Source organism: Aspergillus neoniger (assembly GCF_003184625.1).
Source record: "Aspergillus neoniger CBS 115656 unplaced genomic scaffold BO87scaffold_18, whole genome shotgun sequence".
In the NCBI taxonomy this organism is placed as follows: Eukaryota; Fungi; Ascomycota; class Eurotiomycetes; order Eurotiales; family Aspergillaceae; genus Aspergillus; species Aspergillus neoniger.
Window position 1 is genome coordinate 19,701 of NW_020291146.1, and position 17,282 is coordinate 36,982.

The 17,282-nt window shown below is 47.8% G+C and overlaps 4 protein-coding genes across 4 annotated transcripts; 2 read left to right on the forward strand and 2 right to left on the reverse strand.

Moving 5' to 3' along the window:
* Positions 1–1,212: 1,212 nt before the first annotated feature.
* On the reverse strand, positions 1,213–3,444 carry BO87DRAFT_265762 (uncharacterized protein; the record flags this gene model as incomplete). The annotated part of the gene is made up of 4 exons (XM_025618886.1): positions 1,213–2,230; positions 2,336–2,966; positions 3,061–3,194; positions 3,248–3,444. Coding segments are annotated over 4 exons (1,980 nt in total), but the record flags the coding sequence as incomplete, so codon positions are not given.
* Positions 3,445–4,755: 1,311 nt separating this feature from the next.
* Positions 4,756–6,584, forward strand: BO87DRAFT_407049 (uncharacterized protein; the record flags this gene model as incomplete). Its single annotated transcript, XM_025626038.1, has 3 exons — positions 4,756–4,810; positions 5,453–5,586; positions 5,638–6,584. The coding sequence occupies 3 exons, from the start codon at positions 4,756–4,758 to the stop codon at positions 6,541–6,543; spliced, it is 1,095 nt and encodes a 364-aa protein (XP_025479127.1). The 3' UTR covers positions 6,544–6,584.
* A 936-nt stretch (positions 6,585–7,520) lies between these two features.
* On the reverse strand, positions 7,521–9,176 carry BO87DRAFT_359706 (geranylgeranyl pyrophosphate synthetase). Its single transcript, XM_025621523.1, has 2 exons — positions 8,857–9,176; positions 7,521–8,792 (listed from the first exon to the last, which is right to left on the reverse strand). Exons 1-2 carry the CDS (start codon positions 9,107–9,109, stop codon positions 7,714–7,716), a joined length of 1,332 nt encoding a protein of 443 aa, XP_025479128.1. The 5' UTR covers positions 9,110–9,176; the 3' UTR covers positions 7,521–7,713.
* Positions 9,177–9,384: 208 nt separating this feature from the next.
* On the forward strand, positions 9,385–16,708 carry BO87DRAFT_459418 (AAA family ATPase). The gene is made up of 7 exons (XM_025628958.1): positions 9,385–10,888; positions 10,947–12,383; positions 12,433–12,769; positions 12,830–13,515; positions 13,569–14,471; positions 14,544–15,305; positions 15,364–16,708. Exons 1-7 carry the CDS (start codon positions 9,433–9,435, stop codon positions 16,575–16,577), a joined length of 6,795 nt encoding a protein of 2,264 aa, XP_025479129.1. The 5' UTR covers positions 9,385–9,432; the 3' UTR covers positions 16,578–16,708.
* The last annotated feature ends 574 nt before the right edge of the window (positions 16,709–17,282 follow it).

The window sequence follows — 17,282 nt, forward strand, 5'->3', positions numbered from 1 at the left end:
AATAGAAAAATATTACTTTAATAAAAAATATTTCTTTGTTAATTTACTAGATTTAAATATAGTTATCTACTCTACCAGTATAGCAATACTGCTGAAAATTAAAAAAATACTAAATAAATAGTACAGTTCAAATATATTAGAATTTTAACAGAAAATCTTTCTAAAATATAATAGTATTATAGTCAGGAATATAATAGTATTACATCCCTCTTGTCCAGAAATCTGACTAATCAGAGTGGATTAAAATATTTGGGGTTCCTGCACCCTAATAGTATTGCATTGCAATGTCATTACTCCTCTGGTATATAGCAGGTAAATTTTGGTATTAAGAATAATTAAGATAATTAACTGTCTTATTTTTGGCTGTTCTGTGATTAAATATAAGATTTTCTTATATCTAACTGTTAATCTGACAGCAGGTATAAATTTTTCCATTAACCTACCCTACCCTGGCCGTTAACCACTCTACACAGGCTACCCGTGAATACTTTATTATTTGTGGATAGAGAAAGAAGATAATTAATAATAATACTTTAACAATATTAACCCTATATTTGTGTTCGCGAATAAGATATACTCTTCACACTATCTCATCACATTCACCCTTATATCTAGATAGCTTAATTAGGAAGCGGAATGGCTAGCTTGGAACAAGGGATAATACAAACTTTTGATATACCAATGTAGGTAAGAAATGAATTATTAAATATCATAGATTTATATATTAAAGATAAATGTAGCCTATATTCACAGAAATGCAGAATAGACTAATTCTTAGGAAATTAGTAGCAGTTCAATAATAAGAGATCCTTATCTTATATTTATCATGATTAGCTAGCCTATGGATAATCGCATGATCTTTATATTTACTGACTACCGTAATATATCTTCCTGATGATTCTAACTGTGATAGTCTAACTATTCTATCACATACTTGATAACGGCTGATTTCTATGATCAGTTCCATGCACTGTCCAAATTGTACGGCATGAATTCGTCGTACGGTGTCTGGAGCGCTGGATGGAACATTGTCTCGTTCCTCATTTCTGAGTCCATAAATGCCGACTCTCCCGTTCTGTGCGGCATAACGGGAACATGAGTAAAATTGTGCTCAGCCTGGGAGACTAAATTTGGGACATCGTCAGAAGGCGTAAGTTTTGTTGACAGCGCCGCAGAGAACCTAGGAACTCTGTCCTGTTCGATAATCGAGCGGAGAAGGAGCCGACGATGAAGACTATCGCAGACTCTGAAAGCACGTTCAGCAGCGAGATCATCAGCCGCCAGAGCGGAAAGCCAGTCTAGCGCTTTTTTAATGCGTGATTCGATGAAAGCGGCCTGGTCTGCACCGGTTCCGATGCGATAGCCCAGCTCTATCAGCAGTATGGTTGCTGACTGCATGAGGTAGTGCAGGACACACCACCATGGAGATACCTGGGCCAACCAGATACCGTCAGGCTTATCAGGCAGGAGATCCAGAAGCTGGCAAGCTGAATCAATACATATATCTGCGGTTTCCTGAAGATCCTTGGAAGGCTCGGTGCCCTGTCTGTGCCTTCCCGACCGACAAAGGGATGGCCGACATATTGTAATCCTCACACTATGAAATCTGACGGCAAGGCCCCACTTCCACCTGTCAAATCGACCTGATTCTTGATGATCCTTGAAGCTAAAGGCTTCAGCTAAACCGGAAAGCCATTCGTCTGTTTCGTGCACCAGGTCTATCATGGCCGCATAGATAGTAAGCCAAGGACGTCTTGCGAATCCCGGACTGTACAAGGAATCAACTGCTTGACGCATGATCTTGGTCAGCTCGACAAAATAGAGAAAATATCGAGAATTATTAGGGACAATATCCTGAGGTTTGGAGTCAGGCCTTCGGCCGCCAATTTTGTCGGTATTTGGAGGCCTGTTCGCAGGGGTACATCCGAAGAATGTAAAGTCCCGCATATACTCAGCACGAAATCCCGAATCCGCTAAGAGTTTCACAGCAGGGTCTTGATGAAATTGCTCTTCTTCGAAAGGTATTGGCAAAGGTGTCGTACAGAACCTATCTGAAGTTCCAGTAGGCCGGCCAGTCATCACTGAAAGTGTGTTTTCCAGTGTATAGAGTGACCACCAAACACGGTATCGGATCTCTCTAGAAGTATTGGATATTTCTGTACTCTGATTCCGCAAATTTATTCCCATAGCAATGGAAGACCTTATTGCGATACCACACACTCTCCAGGACCTGCGATTCGGTGAGGACGTGGGGGGCTTTTGACGAACAGAGGTAAACTAAGAAGGAAAGAGGAAAGGAAAGGCAAGCAAAGGGTAAGCAAAACTGCCATCGCACCTATTAATATGGCCCAACACCATACACAGAAACGCAGTGAGACCTTCAATTTGTACCTGTTGAAGATTGGGATGTTCAATTAATGGATTTTCTGCGGTAGCGAGTTGCTGAGCCCGGAAGAAATACTCCGTCGGGCTATCCATGGACTGCATCAAATGTTGAGGTACTAAATGTGCAAACTTGGCAGCAGCAGCAAAAACCAAATTCAAAATCGCGAGCCATTTCTTCGGCGGACGTAGATTTGGGTTGGCGTAATATCTGCCCACTTGTTGCGTAAAGGACAGTTTGCTGATAATAGGAAACGAAAGATGCACAGTCTGAAAGTATAGGCAAAGCAGTTGCTCCGCAACACCTTGAGGTGGCTGAATCTGAAGATCAATGTTTCCATAAATGGCCAGCTCCTGATCATCCAGAAAATAACTCACCCTACTCAAAACTTCTGAGTCATTAGTTGGAACTCCATTCGGAGAGATTCCATCCGAAGATATTGTGTATTTCTCGACCTCCTGGTTCAAATCCTGAATCCAGGACAGCTCAGAAGGACCGCCAATAAATCCAATGGGCTGTAAAGTTTTGCTACTATGAAGGTCCTCCTGTACACACTCTATTGCGTACACGGCACCATCCCCTACTGCTTGGGACTGCCTACGATCTGTAACGGTGCCCTCCATGTCAGATGTCTCGCTGTACTTGAAAAATGTCAATAGGGGCCAAAGCTTATAAACAGTCATTCAGATGGTGGCATACATGGGCAAGAGTCCGAGCGATAAGGTCCCCGTCCTTGGGCGAGACTCGAAACTGTACCCGGCGCAGGAGTTTCTCGTACACCTGAACCTGACTTTCAAGATCTCGGTATCTCCTGAAATCTGTCAGTCACTGTAATTTCTCAGCGCAGCATGAATGCGAACGCACCTCTCCATGGTCTCTCTTTTCCCATCAATGTAGACGCACTCTATTCCACAAGCCGCGCATCGACTACATGGCTGGCGACCGTCGCATTTGGCCTTGCGGTTTCTGCATTCCTTACACGCCTTCCTAGTGCGTGGCCCCACGGCCACTTCACGAATCGATAATCTCGGGATGGCAATCTTAGAAGTAGAAGTACTCGGAGAAACAGACTCTGAGTCTGGATTTAAGGCCATATCAGCAAAGATGACGCTTCCTACGCCTCAAATGATGCTAATCGTAATGGGATCGTGCCTGCGCAAAAATACCACCACTGAGTAACATGAGTAAATTGTTCCATTTCTTTGAAAATTGCTTTCGAGGTGTTTGTGCGGCATTTGCCGTTTATCACAGACCACAAGACTGTGCTTGGACATTAGGATCCGCGCGTCAGTCGACATGTATGACGTCTTTTGAAAACAAAAGGTGGTTTCGGCCCCGCGCACTTGCAGCTAAATATGATAGCTTGTATAACATTCGTCGAGGGCTACAGTGGTGGAGTCTGACTAACCTGCTATGATTGGACGGCAGAAAGATCCGGCACTACGTTGCAGTGCGGTAAGAGCATGCACTGTAAACGACGCTATTACACATCTTAGACATTCTGCACGGCAACTTCAAGAGCTTTTTATTCGGAAAGGCCACTTGGACAAATTCCAGAGACTGTAGCACATAGCTTGGCTACTGAGGTGCCAAATTTTGGACATATGAGGAACTAGTTCTTCGGTTTTTAAAGAAGATATGGTCTATCCGCAACTAAGTTCTCCTCACTTTCCCGTGCTTTCTAAGACAACTAGACCTCCCATGAATGAATCTTCTTCGGCCTTTTTTTTTATTTTCATCCTGTTTCATCCATTGGAAGTTCTCTTTTTTTGGTGAATGATACACATTCTGAGGAGATACCCAGTTTCCCCTACAACTCAAACCGAACAATCAAATTTAAAAAGTACCACTTAGCTTTTCATCGAGACTATCAAATATCAACATTAGTTCCAACTATGCAATAAAGACATGCTTTTTCCACTGACTCACAGGTACTCCAGATCGACGATGCCGCTTTTGCAAGAGTAGAGTGGCTTTTTTAGACCCTTTCTTTGACCATTTGAGGCAAAACGGTTAAGAAAAATACAGGATTGGGTATAGATATCATAAATTGATAAATTCATACATATATATAATCTTAGATCTCTCTAATTAATAGATATAATATAAATAAATATTTATATAATTATTAAAAATAGTAATATAATTATATTTAGCATATAATACACTTACACTGTTGTTATTTTTTTAAAGACCACAGCACGGTATATAGGAAGTTAGTATTAGCACGACTTCAGACAAAGAGTAGATCTGGATGTAAACTGTACTATGAATTAATAAGATTTGAATAGAATAATAATTGATTCCTAATAGTACATGGGGCATAAGTATACAGGGGAATGATTGAAGGATTGGCATATTGACAGCCAAAAATGGTGTTGATTGCGGCTGTTTTAGGCAGTCCAATCGTCCATCTGCTGTCTTCTAGTTTAAAGTAGATATTTATCTGATTATCAGCCGCGTGCTTAATGCATGAATTAAATGTATGACTATTTCAACTAAGAATTGTAATTTGATCCTGGTATAATTCAGAAATAAATCATCCAGGTTACTAATAACTCAGTAGTCTCAGTTAACTACCTGGTAAAACCGTACAAGACTAGAATCTGAGTTAATAGACTCAGAATGTGTTTTCATACTATATTGTAGTCATGTGACTAGTTGTCACACTTTCTACCCTGGCACGTAGATCCTATCACAAGAGAGTAGATAATTCTTCTTTCTTTATCTATATATATAAGCCTTTGTGAAATACACAGGCTTCCTTTTGGCCTGCTTAGTCAGTGTAGTCTTCAGGTTGTCACACTAGTTTCTTTTCCCAAGCCCCTTAATCTCGTAGCGTGTGTCTATTCTCGTAGTAGTATTGGTTGGGATCTGAATGACTCCAATGCTTGATTTCCGCTTGCATTGAATTCCAACTTTTCTCTCATCCACTCCTCGTCCCTTAACCTCTCCTTCCCAAAAAGTTGAGTAGAGAGAACAAATTTCTCGGCACAGAAACATCGTTCACCTCTACTGGCTCGATGAAGTCGTTCGTCTTCTTCCCACAGCTGCCTTGGGAAATATGAGATGCAATCTGGCGATTATGCCTCCCGGGCCCTCAGATAGTAGAATTTGATCGTCCGATCTGTGACAATGAACCCTGCCGTGGATTTTGTGGGGTCCATCATCGCTATCACCTCCGACTTCCGGCCCTTGCAGCTGTGTGCCAGGAGTCACGCCTGCTGGTTCTTCGATAATATTACATCCCTGAGGCGGACGCCGAGATCCCGCGACCGTACTATCCCGCCGCATACGAGCACGTTGTCTTCCGACCGGGAATCGATATTCTGCATATCAACTGGGACGAAGGAGACCTGGGCGCATACGATCTCTGGAACGAAGAGGACAACGCAATCCCATATTTTTGCGCGGTGACTCGGAAAGCAGTACACAACCCGATCTCCATCACTGACCGACACCTCCGGCAGGAATTCGACGAACCCTTCTTCGCCGGCAACGTTCGCGTTGCCGCACTGGACAAGTATGCAATGCGAGACCACTGGTTGGTTCTAATACGGACTGTCAGTTTTGACTTCAAGGACGACGCTGAGGCGCTGCGGTCCGGGTTGTTTGGGGAATTCGAGCTGGACCCTGTGCGCTACGTCGATCCTTATGACTCAGACACCCTGCACCGTTATCATCAGCTCTGGCAGACACAAAACCCCACTGCCATCACCACCTGCAACACTACTGTTCCTGTCACCCCGAAAACGCCATGGACCCGAGAGATCCAGCAGGCGGCTGCCGCAGAGTTTTTCGCGTTTTCGGAAGATGATCACCAGCCACTACGTGAGCGACTCGCGCGGTGGAAGGAATACATTGACCGTCGCTGGGTCTGGAATGTATTCTACCGGATAGCGGAAGAGGCCAAGGCCGGAGCCCCGGTAAGCGTTCCGGATCGTGACGTGCTGTTCCTTCCGCCCTACCCTGGCTACGACTGGCAAGATGATGAGGAGACTTACGATGACTTTCGATCCAAATATACGCTCAACCGGGGCCATCCTTGGATACAGGCAGTTTTGGACAAAATGCCCGTCTTCCAGCCGATGTTTGTCTTCCGCCATCGGATGGGGATTGGTTGCAACGGCTGGCATTTATACGTAGTAGAGGGGTCTTGAAAGGAGCTCTGCCGGCCTCCCAAGCTAAAGTTCGCATCGAGCAAACGTGGTGTTATGTAGTGTGAACTAAAATCACATCCTTTTTATATTTGAGTGCTATATTCCTTCACTACTACCGACACTCAGTCAGCGCTGCTTTAAATCAGGCTTACCACCGTTAGTATGTATCTTTTTTTTTAGATTATCATTGCTTTCCTTGGCTGCTTATTCCATCAATTGCCTTATGTTCATGTCGCTGTTTTGGGTATTTTGACAGAGTTAAATATTTGCGGCCAGAGTGCCAATCAATATAGTAGGAGATACTTATACTGAGTAGATGCCCTTATCAGGCTGATACAGGCCATGTTGGCAATCAATGTCCACGAAAGTCCAGCCATTGTGATCTACTATGTCACGATTCAAACTTAACTAAATTATAGACATTCAACCATTGAACTTGCTTAGCCTCACGTGGAGTTGCGGTCCGTGCATCCCCTAATGCCTTCACCCTTCCGGATATAAGCTAAAATCATTCTCTGCCAGCGCTTAGCTTCATCCGTTTGATCCCAAGTGTTGATTCATAACCGGCTACCGGGCAGTAATACGATGTAGTTGTCAGACCACTTGTTTTGGTGACTGCCTCATAGTGCAAGGGCTCTAGCGGGACAGTGCGGGTCAGATCTATTAGGTAATTATAGCTCTACACTACAACCTTGAAGTGATATTAGCTTCATTTTCGATAGCTCTACGCTTCTTTCCTCAGGGAATAGCCACGATAGTACAGTTACTTTGAGGTATAAGCATTATTTTAGCATTACATATTAGGAGAGGTAATTCATGCGCTGTGAAGGAAGGTCTAATAGAGCTACTACTAGTATTGATATTAGTATTGTCAGACGTTATATCCACCTGCCTCCTCTATAAGCTTCATTATCTATAATCATGAGTATCTTCACGTCGCCAGTCCTTATTATACGATGCCTAGAAAAAGATTTCTTCTCTACTGTATTTCACATTGAGTGCTAGTTCCAATTACAAACCATTGAATTGTATGTTTACCGGACATGAACCAGGACGTTGCAGGGGGAAAAGGGACAAAGCTAATGAAAATCATCGTGCACTGGCCAGGCAGGCTAGTCCCTCGCATCATACTCAGACTCCGGATCTGAACTATCGAAGCCAAGCCGTCGGTCAGAAAAGTTCACCGCCACGCGATGAAATGCATCTGTGGTTGGATACGTCCGGACTGACTCTTCCTGTCAACTTCGCTTTCATTTCCGGCGCTAGAGCCATAGGACTATCACCTGTGACTCGTCGTATTTGGATAGGGCCTGCACCAGATCGACAGACTTCCAGCCTAGTCATTGAACTTTTTGCATAATGTACCAGCTCGTGGAGTAGCCAAGCCACCCGTCTCAGCATTTCTTCATTTTCTCGTTCCCACCGAATGATTTCGTCTCGCATGTCCTGTACCCGGATCTCCTCGAACAGGCCGCGGTTGTGATAGGCCACGATAAGGGTCGGGATCTGGGATACCCACAGACGAGGGGTCAGGTCGTTCATATCAATTTCTTTTTTGATGGCCTTTGTCTTGAAGTCAACCATTGACCGAGTTTTAATATCAATGATATCGCGCTGGTCGACCCGTCGCCCAGCTTCCTGAATCGTAAGTTTTCCGGGGTGTTCAACAGGATCAGGACTGTGGTCTTCTTGAAGCCTTGCTATCAAGCCATCAATATCGGAGTCTACATCCCCAGTCGAGATGTCCCTGCTTGCCTGTAGGTTACTGGATGGCATCTCCGGGGACTGCTTTGGAACATAACCATCTGATTCAAATCGAAGGAGAAGGTCTAGGCCTCCAAAGGTATACTTGATTATTCGCTGGTGTGATTCGGAACCAGCAAGTCCCGGTGCCCACGTTGTATTTTCATCAAGGAATGTATGTCCGTAGCCACGGACATCTGGGATCAGATCGTTGGGCGAATTCTCCCTTCGGATGAAGCATACGCTATCTCCAGCCGTTTCCATTATGAACCTGAAGTCTTTGTCCATGCCTCGAGCGAACCGGACGAGGTTTCCGAAAGTACTGGAGCAGGTTACTATATCGATATTGACGATCTCGTAGTCCGGACTCTGCCTTCTGATTGCCTCAAATGAAGCCTGCCACGGATAAGAAGGATACCTGGCCGCATTAGGGTCGCGAAAGTACTCCCCCCGATCCGGTTTTAGCTGGCGGCCTTCGGTTGCGGGGCTCCAGATAGGCGGCTCGCCTTGCAGAGTGATTTCTGTCACTATTGTTGCTCCAGTGACCGCCGGTGGCAGGGGGAAACATACCGGGTACGAGAATCGATGGTGAGGCTCGGCCTAGCCATGTGTACGAACTGACATACTCGCAGGATGTAATTTGGGGGCATTCCTCGGATCTTTCAAGTTCAGTATTATCAATCTCCAACAGTAGAGGACCGTATGGAGGCGCGGGGGATTTGACAGCTGAGCCTTGTCTGTTCCCAGGTTGTCTGGCACCCGACCAGCCGCGCCGAGCACCGCGATGTTTAGGTGGATAAAGGCCTGATGGAGCCCTCCACATGATGATATTCGTTGTGGTTGATAGAATCTCCAGGTTGTTTGAGTTGATCTTTCACCAATGATACGAGGTGGGGTTGGGCATAGTCGAGATCGAGGAGTGCTCGCCGGGTACCAAAGCATGGCCTGCGGTCGCACCCCGGTCAATTGTGCGACCATTCACATGTCAGCCTCGTCATTCACCCTACATTGGCTTATCTCCCTTTCTCCCTTGCAGGCGGGGTTCTGGCGGGGTTTAGCTATCTCTGCTCTGCTCTCGACTCATCTACCCTCAATGATCACACTTTCCCTTCTCTGCGATCAGTCATATTGGCTTCCCCTTTCCCAATGGCGACACGCTCCGATAAGCTCTCCAAGCACTTGGTGCTCCTTGAGAAGGGCAAGAGACAGGTGACAAAACCAGGTGATGCCAAACTGCTACTAGAAGCTCTTTGTGGTCAAGATAACCATTTACGCTGTATTGAGAGAGTGCTTGCTTCCCCCGCTCTGAGCGATTCGCTTCAGAACAGCTTCCGTCTGGATTTATCGCCGGAGTTTATCAACAATTCCGTGGCCCCATTCCTCAGCTACATACAGCACCCATCAATCGAGGATTTTGGGAGTGGACAATTTCTCCGTCAAATGGTCTCCCGTATCATCGAACCGCCTACATTCTGGAATGCCTTTGTTCAGTTCCACAGCCAGAAAAGGCTTAGTGACCAGGCTGATCGAGGCTTTGCATGGTTGCTCCTTAAAATAATCAGTACCCAGGGCTGCCCCAGTGAAATCATCGCCACCGCCCAGCAAATTTCGCAGGCCCGGACATTTCTCGTTTCATCCTCCCTAGAGGTTCGCACCATCGGCTATCGCATTGATGGCATCCTGAAGACCCTCAGAACTAGGGTAGACGGGAAGGATGACTTCCGGCCCGGTGGCAGACATGACAATGACTTTGAGTGCTTTCGTGATATCTCTATCCTGCCAACCCCAGATGAGATCGCTTCTACGAAGAGGCCCTTCTATCGGCGTATGGATGACATCTACCAGGTTTCAGTGGATGAACGATCGGTCGCTCATTACGATAACCAGTTTCGCCTGTTGAGAGAAGACATGCTAGCAGAACTGAGAAGTGATCTTCAGCTTGCTCGTGGTCAGAGAAAGGGGCGACGATCGGCCTTGACCATCTATGGACTCCAGCTCACTGGCGTCAGCTGTGGTGAGGAGGAGAACCGTCGAAGGGCCTGTAGTGTTCAATTCAAATGCACAAAAGGAATCCCCGGATTATCCCACCTGCCCCAGGCCGAACGTAAACAGTTACTGAGTGAAACTCCCAACTTCCTGAAGCACCAGACCTTTGGGTGCTTGCTAGATAAGATGGAGATTGTCGGGTTTGCTTCTTTAGATCGTTGGTCGTCAGATCTCACAGATGACGTCCCGACGGTCGCGTTGAGCGTGTCTGGTGATGCCGCCCTCTACCGCGTTCTCGCATGCGCTAAGATGGGGCTCAAGTTTGCATTCCTGGTTGTCAATACTCCCATTTTTGCATATGAGCCAATTCTCCTGCAATTGCAATCGGTGATAGAATACCCATTGTCAAACATACTGCTTGCGCCAGCTCCCTCACCGGAGCGGCTGACGTTGGATGAAAGTCTTGAGACTATTGTTGAACGGATACGAAACAGCGAGGGCCAGTCACTTCATCGAATTATCCATACCACGAAGAGCATATCCCTGGACAAATCGCAGCTTCAATCTCTCTTGGACGGTTTGCAGCAAAGCATAAGCACAATCCAAGGGCCACCTGGTGAATCTACACCCGCTCTCTGAACTGTTATGTTGAAGGCTAACAAATGCCATTACAGGAACGGGGAAGTCATTTCTCGGTGCCCTGATTGCCAAGATTTTGCATGATGAAACAAGTAAGACGCTCATGATCATTTGCTACACGAACCATGCACTGGATCAGTTCCTTGAGGACCTTCTGGATATTGGCATCCCAACCACGTCCATGGTACGGCTTGGTTCCAAATCTACGCCGCGTACAAAGAACCTGGGGCTGTTTGAGCAGTCTCGAGGCACGTTGGGCGTTGATTCATGGTCTTTTGTGGACCAGAAAAGGGAGGAACTAGAAGAAGCAGTGAAGGAGTTGCAATCTTACTCCGCAGAGTACAGCCGTGACTCCATTTCCAAAGATGACATGCTCGAATACTTGGAGTTTTCCGAGGACAGCACGTTCTTCGACGCATTCACCGTTCCCGAAGAGCCGACTGGTATGCAACGCATCGGAAGACGAGGCAAAAGTGTTGGAAAATACTATCTCTGGGATGCATGGCGACATGGGCGGGACCCGGGTACTCTCCGCGACCTCATCAGTCCTCAGCACGCTTATATCTGGACGATGGCATTTTCCAGGCGCCGGGAGTTGATGGAGACTTGGCAGAGAAACATACTTTTTGAGAAATCCACTAAATTGGTCGAGCTCGTCAGGAGGTGTAACGTTCTTTCTAAGAACCTGGACGAATACTTTTATCACAAGCGACATTGCGCCGTTCTTGAAAACAAGCGAATTGTGGCCTGCACAACAAACGCAGCCGCTCGATATGCACCAGCTTTGCGGGTCGCTAAACCCGACGTCGTCATTGTGGAGGAGGCCGGGGAGATCCTGGAAAGTCACATCCTGACAGCCATGACTATGGACACGCAGCAGCTGGTGTTAATCGGAGACCACAAGCAATTGCGCCCGAAGATCAACAATTACAACTTGTCCGTCGAAAAAGGTGATGGGCTGGACCTCAACCGCTCCCTCTTTGAACGACTTATCTCCAAGGGCTATCCACACAGCTCCCTCACTACACAGCACCGCATGCGCCCGGAGATATCCCGACTTGTCCGGCATCTGACATATCCGGACTTGCAGGATTCGGAGAGGACGTGCAAGCGACCACCACTCCGTGGGTTCCAAACTGACGTCGTATTCGTAAACCATTGCCATCTGGAGCGTGAACTCCATGAATGTGCCGAAAGAAGGGATCCAACTTCGAAGGCTAGCAAGCAGAATCCATTCGAGGTGGAGATGACGTTGAAGGTTGTCAAGTACCTGGGGCAGCAAGGGTACGGCACGGAGGACATTGTAATTTTGACACCGTACTTGGGCCAGCTATCTTTGCTGCGGACGGAGCTGAGTAAAACAAATGACCCGGTGCTGAACAACCTGGATGCGAACGACCTCATACAGGCCGGTCTTCGGTTGCCGGGGAGTACGAAGGTGACTAGAGATCCGATTCGCATATCAACCATAGGTAAGCGCGCCAACCTTCCAAACTCCGCGATAGATGGTAACCCAGGCAGATAATTACCAGGGCGAAGAGAGGAACATCGTCATTGCGAGCCTGACGCGTAGCAATGAGGCCGGGGATATTGGTTTCATGGCTGCTCCGGAGCGTGTCAATGTTCTACTCTCCCGAGCAAGAAATGCCCTGGTGATGATTGGGAACGCGAGTACATTCCTAGCAAGCCGGAAAGGACAGTCCACGTGGAAGCCTCTGCTAGAGATGCTTCAGGCCCATGGTCAGGTATATGATGGTGTTCCCCTCAAATGTGAAACCCATCCGGATCGCATGATCGTCGTCCAGTCTCCAGAAACGTTTGAGAAGGAATGTCCTGATGGAGGATGTTCGGATCCTTGGTATGTCAGCGTTCCATACAAATACATTGATTCCATGGTTAACTCAAACGGGAATTGTAGCTCAACCTTACTCCCATGTGGTCTTCACTCATGTATTCGACGGTGCCACCGCGCTCTGGATCACAAGAGAATGAAATGCATAATGACTATGCATAAAGCCTGTCCTAAAAACCACAATTACTACTGGGAATGCTCCCAAGGAGAGCCCAAGGTCTGCCCTACCTGTCACGGGGAGGCGATTGAGGCAGAGCGGAGAAGAATTGAAGATGCCAAGCTGGAAGAGAAGCGACGTAAGATCCAGCTTGAACATGCAAAGCAGCTTGCGGAGATTCAGGACAAAATCGAAATGCAGCGGGAACGCCTGACCAATGAGCAGAAGGTCCGAGATCATCAAGAGACTCTTGCTCAAAAGCAAAAGGAGCTTGAGAGCCTGACTGCGGTCGCAAGTCGCCTCACTACCTCCCGGTCAGCTGCGACGAAGGAATCAGCTGGTAGCATTGGTAGCGATAACAGTGAGCCCAAAACGGTCACTCTCAAGTCGGCTGCACGAGATGAGTGGGAAAGGCAGAAGACAGAAGAAGGCCAGTCGAACGCACCTTTGGACACACTGATGGACATGATTGGACTCGAAAGCGTCAAGGACAGCCTTCTTGCCATCAAGGCCAAGGTGGATGTGGTCGTTCGGCAGGGGGCAAGTCTGTCTGACGAGCGGTTCGGGGCAGCTCTCCTTGGCAACCCGGGAACAGGTTCGTGTAGTATCTTGGACCCGATCTTTCCAACCACTGACTATGGCCTCTAGGTAAAACTACCGTGGCGCGTCTGTATGCCGAATTCCTTGGCTCTGTTGGGGTCATCCCGGGAAGCTTCTTCGACGAGACATCGGGTTCGAAACTCGCCAACGCCGGCATTGCCGGGTGCCAAAAACATCTCAACCAAATAAAGTCGAAAGGTGGAGGAGCTTTGTTTATAGACGAGGCTTATCAGTTAACCTCCGGCAACAATGCAGGGGGTAGCTCGGTTCTTGATTTCCTGTTGGCAGAAGTGGAGAATTTGACAGGCAAGGTCATATTCATTCTTGCTGGATACAATAAGAATATGGAGAGCTTCTTTGCCCACAATCCCGGTATTCCTAGCAGGTTCCCTATAGAACTGCAGTTCCAGGACTATTCGGATGAGGAACTGCGTACAATTCTCCATCATCACATGAACAAGAAATATAAGGAACGAATGAGGGTGGAGGATGGGCCGGATGGACTGTACATGCGCATTGTCGCACGGCGTGTCGGTCGCGGCCGCGGTCGTGAGGGGTTTGGGAACGCTCGTAGCGTGCACAATGCCTTCGCGCGTATCACAGAGCGTCAGGCCAAACGACTACAACGAGAACGGAGATTGAAGAAGCCCACCGATGATCTGCTTCTGACAAAGGAGGACCTTCTCGGTCCGGATCCGCGCACAGTGCTTAAGAAGAACGCCACTTGGGACAAGCTGCAAGCATTAACAGGTCTCCGCCAGGTGAAGCAATCGGTCCAAGCCTTATTCGACACGGTTTCCTTTAACTACCAACGCGAGCTGGAGGAGAAGCCCATGGTGGAGTTCTCGCTTAATAAGGTCTTCGTCGGGAATCCAGGCACCGGTAAGACTACAGTCGCAAAACTGTACGGGAAGCTCCTAGCTGAGATGGGATATCTTTCAAACGGAGAAGGTAATTTTCCACCCGCTGCCTGTCTATCTATAGCTATTAGATCCCGTTTGTTGACACTGGTCGCTCCGTTAGTCGTCGTCAAAAACCCATCTGACTTCGTTGGCAACGTCATTGGGGGCTCGGAGGCCGCTACGAAGGGCATCTTGGCCTCCACCCTTGGTAAGGTTCTAGTCATCGACGAAGCGTACATGCTAGGGGGCACGTCCTCATCTTCAGATGGGGGTACTAATCCGGATATATTCAAGACGGCGGTCATCGACACCTTGGTTGCAGAAGTACAAAGCGTCCCCGGTGACGATCGCTGTGTCCTGCTTCTGGGATACAGGGATGCGATGGAAAGGATGTTCCAGACAGTCAATGAAGGCCTCTCGCGACGTTTCCCTATGAGCGCCGCATTTGACTTCGAGGATTTCACCGATGATGATCTCCAAGACATACTGAATCTCAAGCTTAAGGGACTTCATTTTAGCGCGACTGCAGAGGCAAAATCAGTCGTTCGCCAATGTCTTAGTCGTGCCCGAAACAGACCGAATTTTGGCAATGCTGGCGAGGTGGATATCCTTCTTGACAAGGCTAAACTACGCCACCAGCAGCGACTGTCCGCGCGAAAGACTAGGAATATTGACATTCTAGAGCCACTGGACTTCGATCCTGATTTTGACCGAGAACAGAATGCGGTCGCTAACTGTCGGAAGCTGTTTCACGGCGTAGTGGGTTGTGAGCAGCTTGTTGCGCAGCTGGAGGGCTACCAGAATGTGGCTAGGAACATGAAAAGACTCGGATTGGATTCTCGGGAAAAGATTCCTTTCAACTTCCTCTTTCGCGGGCCCCCAGGTATGCACATATTCGATCATCTTCTGGCAGAGGTCTGCTTTGACTGACAGCTATTTAGGGTCTGGCAAGACTTCAACCGCACGCCGTATGGGACAGGTCTTTTATGACATGGGTATTCTCGGGGCGTCCGAAGTAGTAGAGTGCTCATCATCAGATCTTGTCGCACAATATGTGGGCCAGACCGGCCCAAAAACCGAGAGGCTTCTCGAAAAGGGACTAGGTCGGGTTCTCTTCATCGACGAGGCGTACCGGCTCGCGGACGGCACATTTGGGAAAGAGGCCATGGACCAGCTGGTGGATTGTTTGACAAAGGAGAAATTCTTCAAAAGGCTGATTGTTATCCTGGCCGGGTATGACGAGGACATCAATCGCCTTATGGCATCGAACCCCGGCCTCACCAGTCGTTTCTCGGAGACAGTCACGTTCAAGAACTTGTCTCCCTCTCAATGTTGGGTACTCCTGCGGGACAGTCTGGGACAGGTCCACCAAGTAGATCACGCTGTTGTTCGGCAGCCTGATGGTCAATTTCACGCGCGGATCTTGGCGTCCTTTGAACACCTATCCACTCTTCCTGGCTGGGGGAACGGTCGGGATGTGAAAACCATCTCGGACACCATTATTAGGAGAGTCTTTTCGTGCCCTTTAGATGAAGGCCAGACACAGATGGTGATCACTGAAGAAATGGTCAGTGCAGTTCTCCAGTCCACAGTTCAGGAGCGCCAGCTGCGGGCGACGGCGACCGTCCCGAATCTGCCGACTTCCCTCGCTGCCATGCCAGCGATGGCTGGACCGCACCACGCGGCACCCTCCTTCATAGCTGCTTCATGGGCAAAACAACAAGATAACCCGTCGACACCACCAGACACTGACTCAGATGCCGCAACTTCAACAGAGGCTGACTTGAATGGGCCTCGCGATCCAGGGGTATCTAACGAGGTTTGGGACCAACTGCAAGCTGATCGAAAACAACACGACGCGCAAATCATGCATGATGCGGAGATCATTAATGAGGAAAAGGTTTTGCGAAAGAAACTGGACAACAACTCAGAGATGCCAGACGATGACGAGCGACGTCAATATGAAGAACTTATTAGGAGTCTTGTTCGGCAAATGTTTGAGATCGAGGAGCGAAAGAAGAAGGAGGAAGAAGCACAGAGGAAACTGCGGGAAATGGGTGTCTGTCCTATGGGATATCGTTGGATTCCACAGGCCACAGGCTACCGGTGTGCAGGTGGGAGTCATTTTGTCTCTTCGGCACAGCTGGGCTTGTAATTCCATACGGGTCGCCAGAATATCTGTCTCCTAGTATATGCGCAATGCGAATGTCATTCCCTGATTCCCTGATGAGGCGGGGCTTAGACAAGATGAGTTTCTAGTTGTTCGCGACCGAAAAAAGCATACACACCAAATCATACTGCTACGGTCTCGGCGTACGCAAATATTCCAATATCAACGAAGATGTAGGACATTCTTTGATTGCGTTGGCGATAAATTATATTTTCCGCGCATCTTCCCATTGGAATGCTTACCAGCTGGCACGTAACCATAATTATGGCCGCTTGACGATATCGGCTAGTTACTCCTGATCAACAAAGGAACCTAAATAAGAATATTCCTGTTTAATCCTGGGTACTTTTACGGTGGCCTGTCCATCTTAGAGGTCCAAATATGAATTAACTGCGCTCATACAGTCCCGATTCGGTCTCCTCAGCGTGTCTCCCGCGTCCTCATCATGGTACTCTTTACCAAAGACTTACTCCACTACACTATCTCCGTTAATGACATCTCCCAAGACGATTTCAACGTCCTCATTTAGGAATGGAACATCACCGCAAACCCCAACAATCACGGTGAGCCGTACTCCAGGATTGCTGATCCCAAGTCCAGACACAACGCTATAGCTCTTCCTTTGCCTATTTATGGTTTCCATGCTGGCCAATTCGACTTTGACCGCGTCAGACTGGCTGGGGAATACGC

What these genes read in the sequence shown, in the direction of transcription:
- BO87DRAFT_359706 (XM_025621523.1), bottom strand. Translation starts at nt 9,109, where the DNA reads ATGTGGAGGGCTCCATCAGGCCTTTATCCACCTAAACATCGCGGTGCT. An exon ending in ACCATCGATTCTCGTACCCG is followed by an intron (nt 8,793 to 8,856) that starts GTATGTTTCCCC and finishes TCACTCTGCAAG; the next exon opens with GCGAGCCGCCTATCTGGAGC.
- BO87DRAFT_459418 (XM_025628958.1), top strand. Translation starts at nt 9,433, where the DNA reads ATGGCGACACGCTCCGATAAGCTCTCCAAGCACTTGGTGCTCCTTGAG. An exon ending in GATTCGCATATCAACCATAG is followed by an intron (nt 12,384 to 12,432) that starts GTAAGCGCGCCA and finishes TAACCCAGGCAG; the next exon opens with ATAATTACCAGGGCGAAGAG. An exon ending in ATATCTTTCAAACGGAGAAG is followed by an intron (nt 14,472 to 14,543) that starts GTAATTTTCCAC and finishes TCGCTCCGTTAG; the next exon opens with TCGTCGTCAAAAACCCATCT.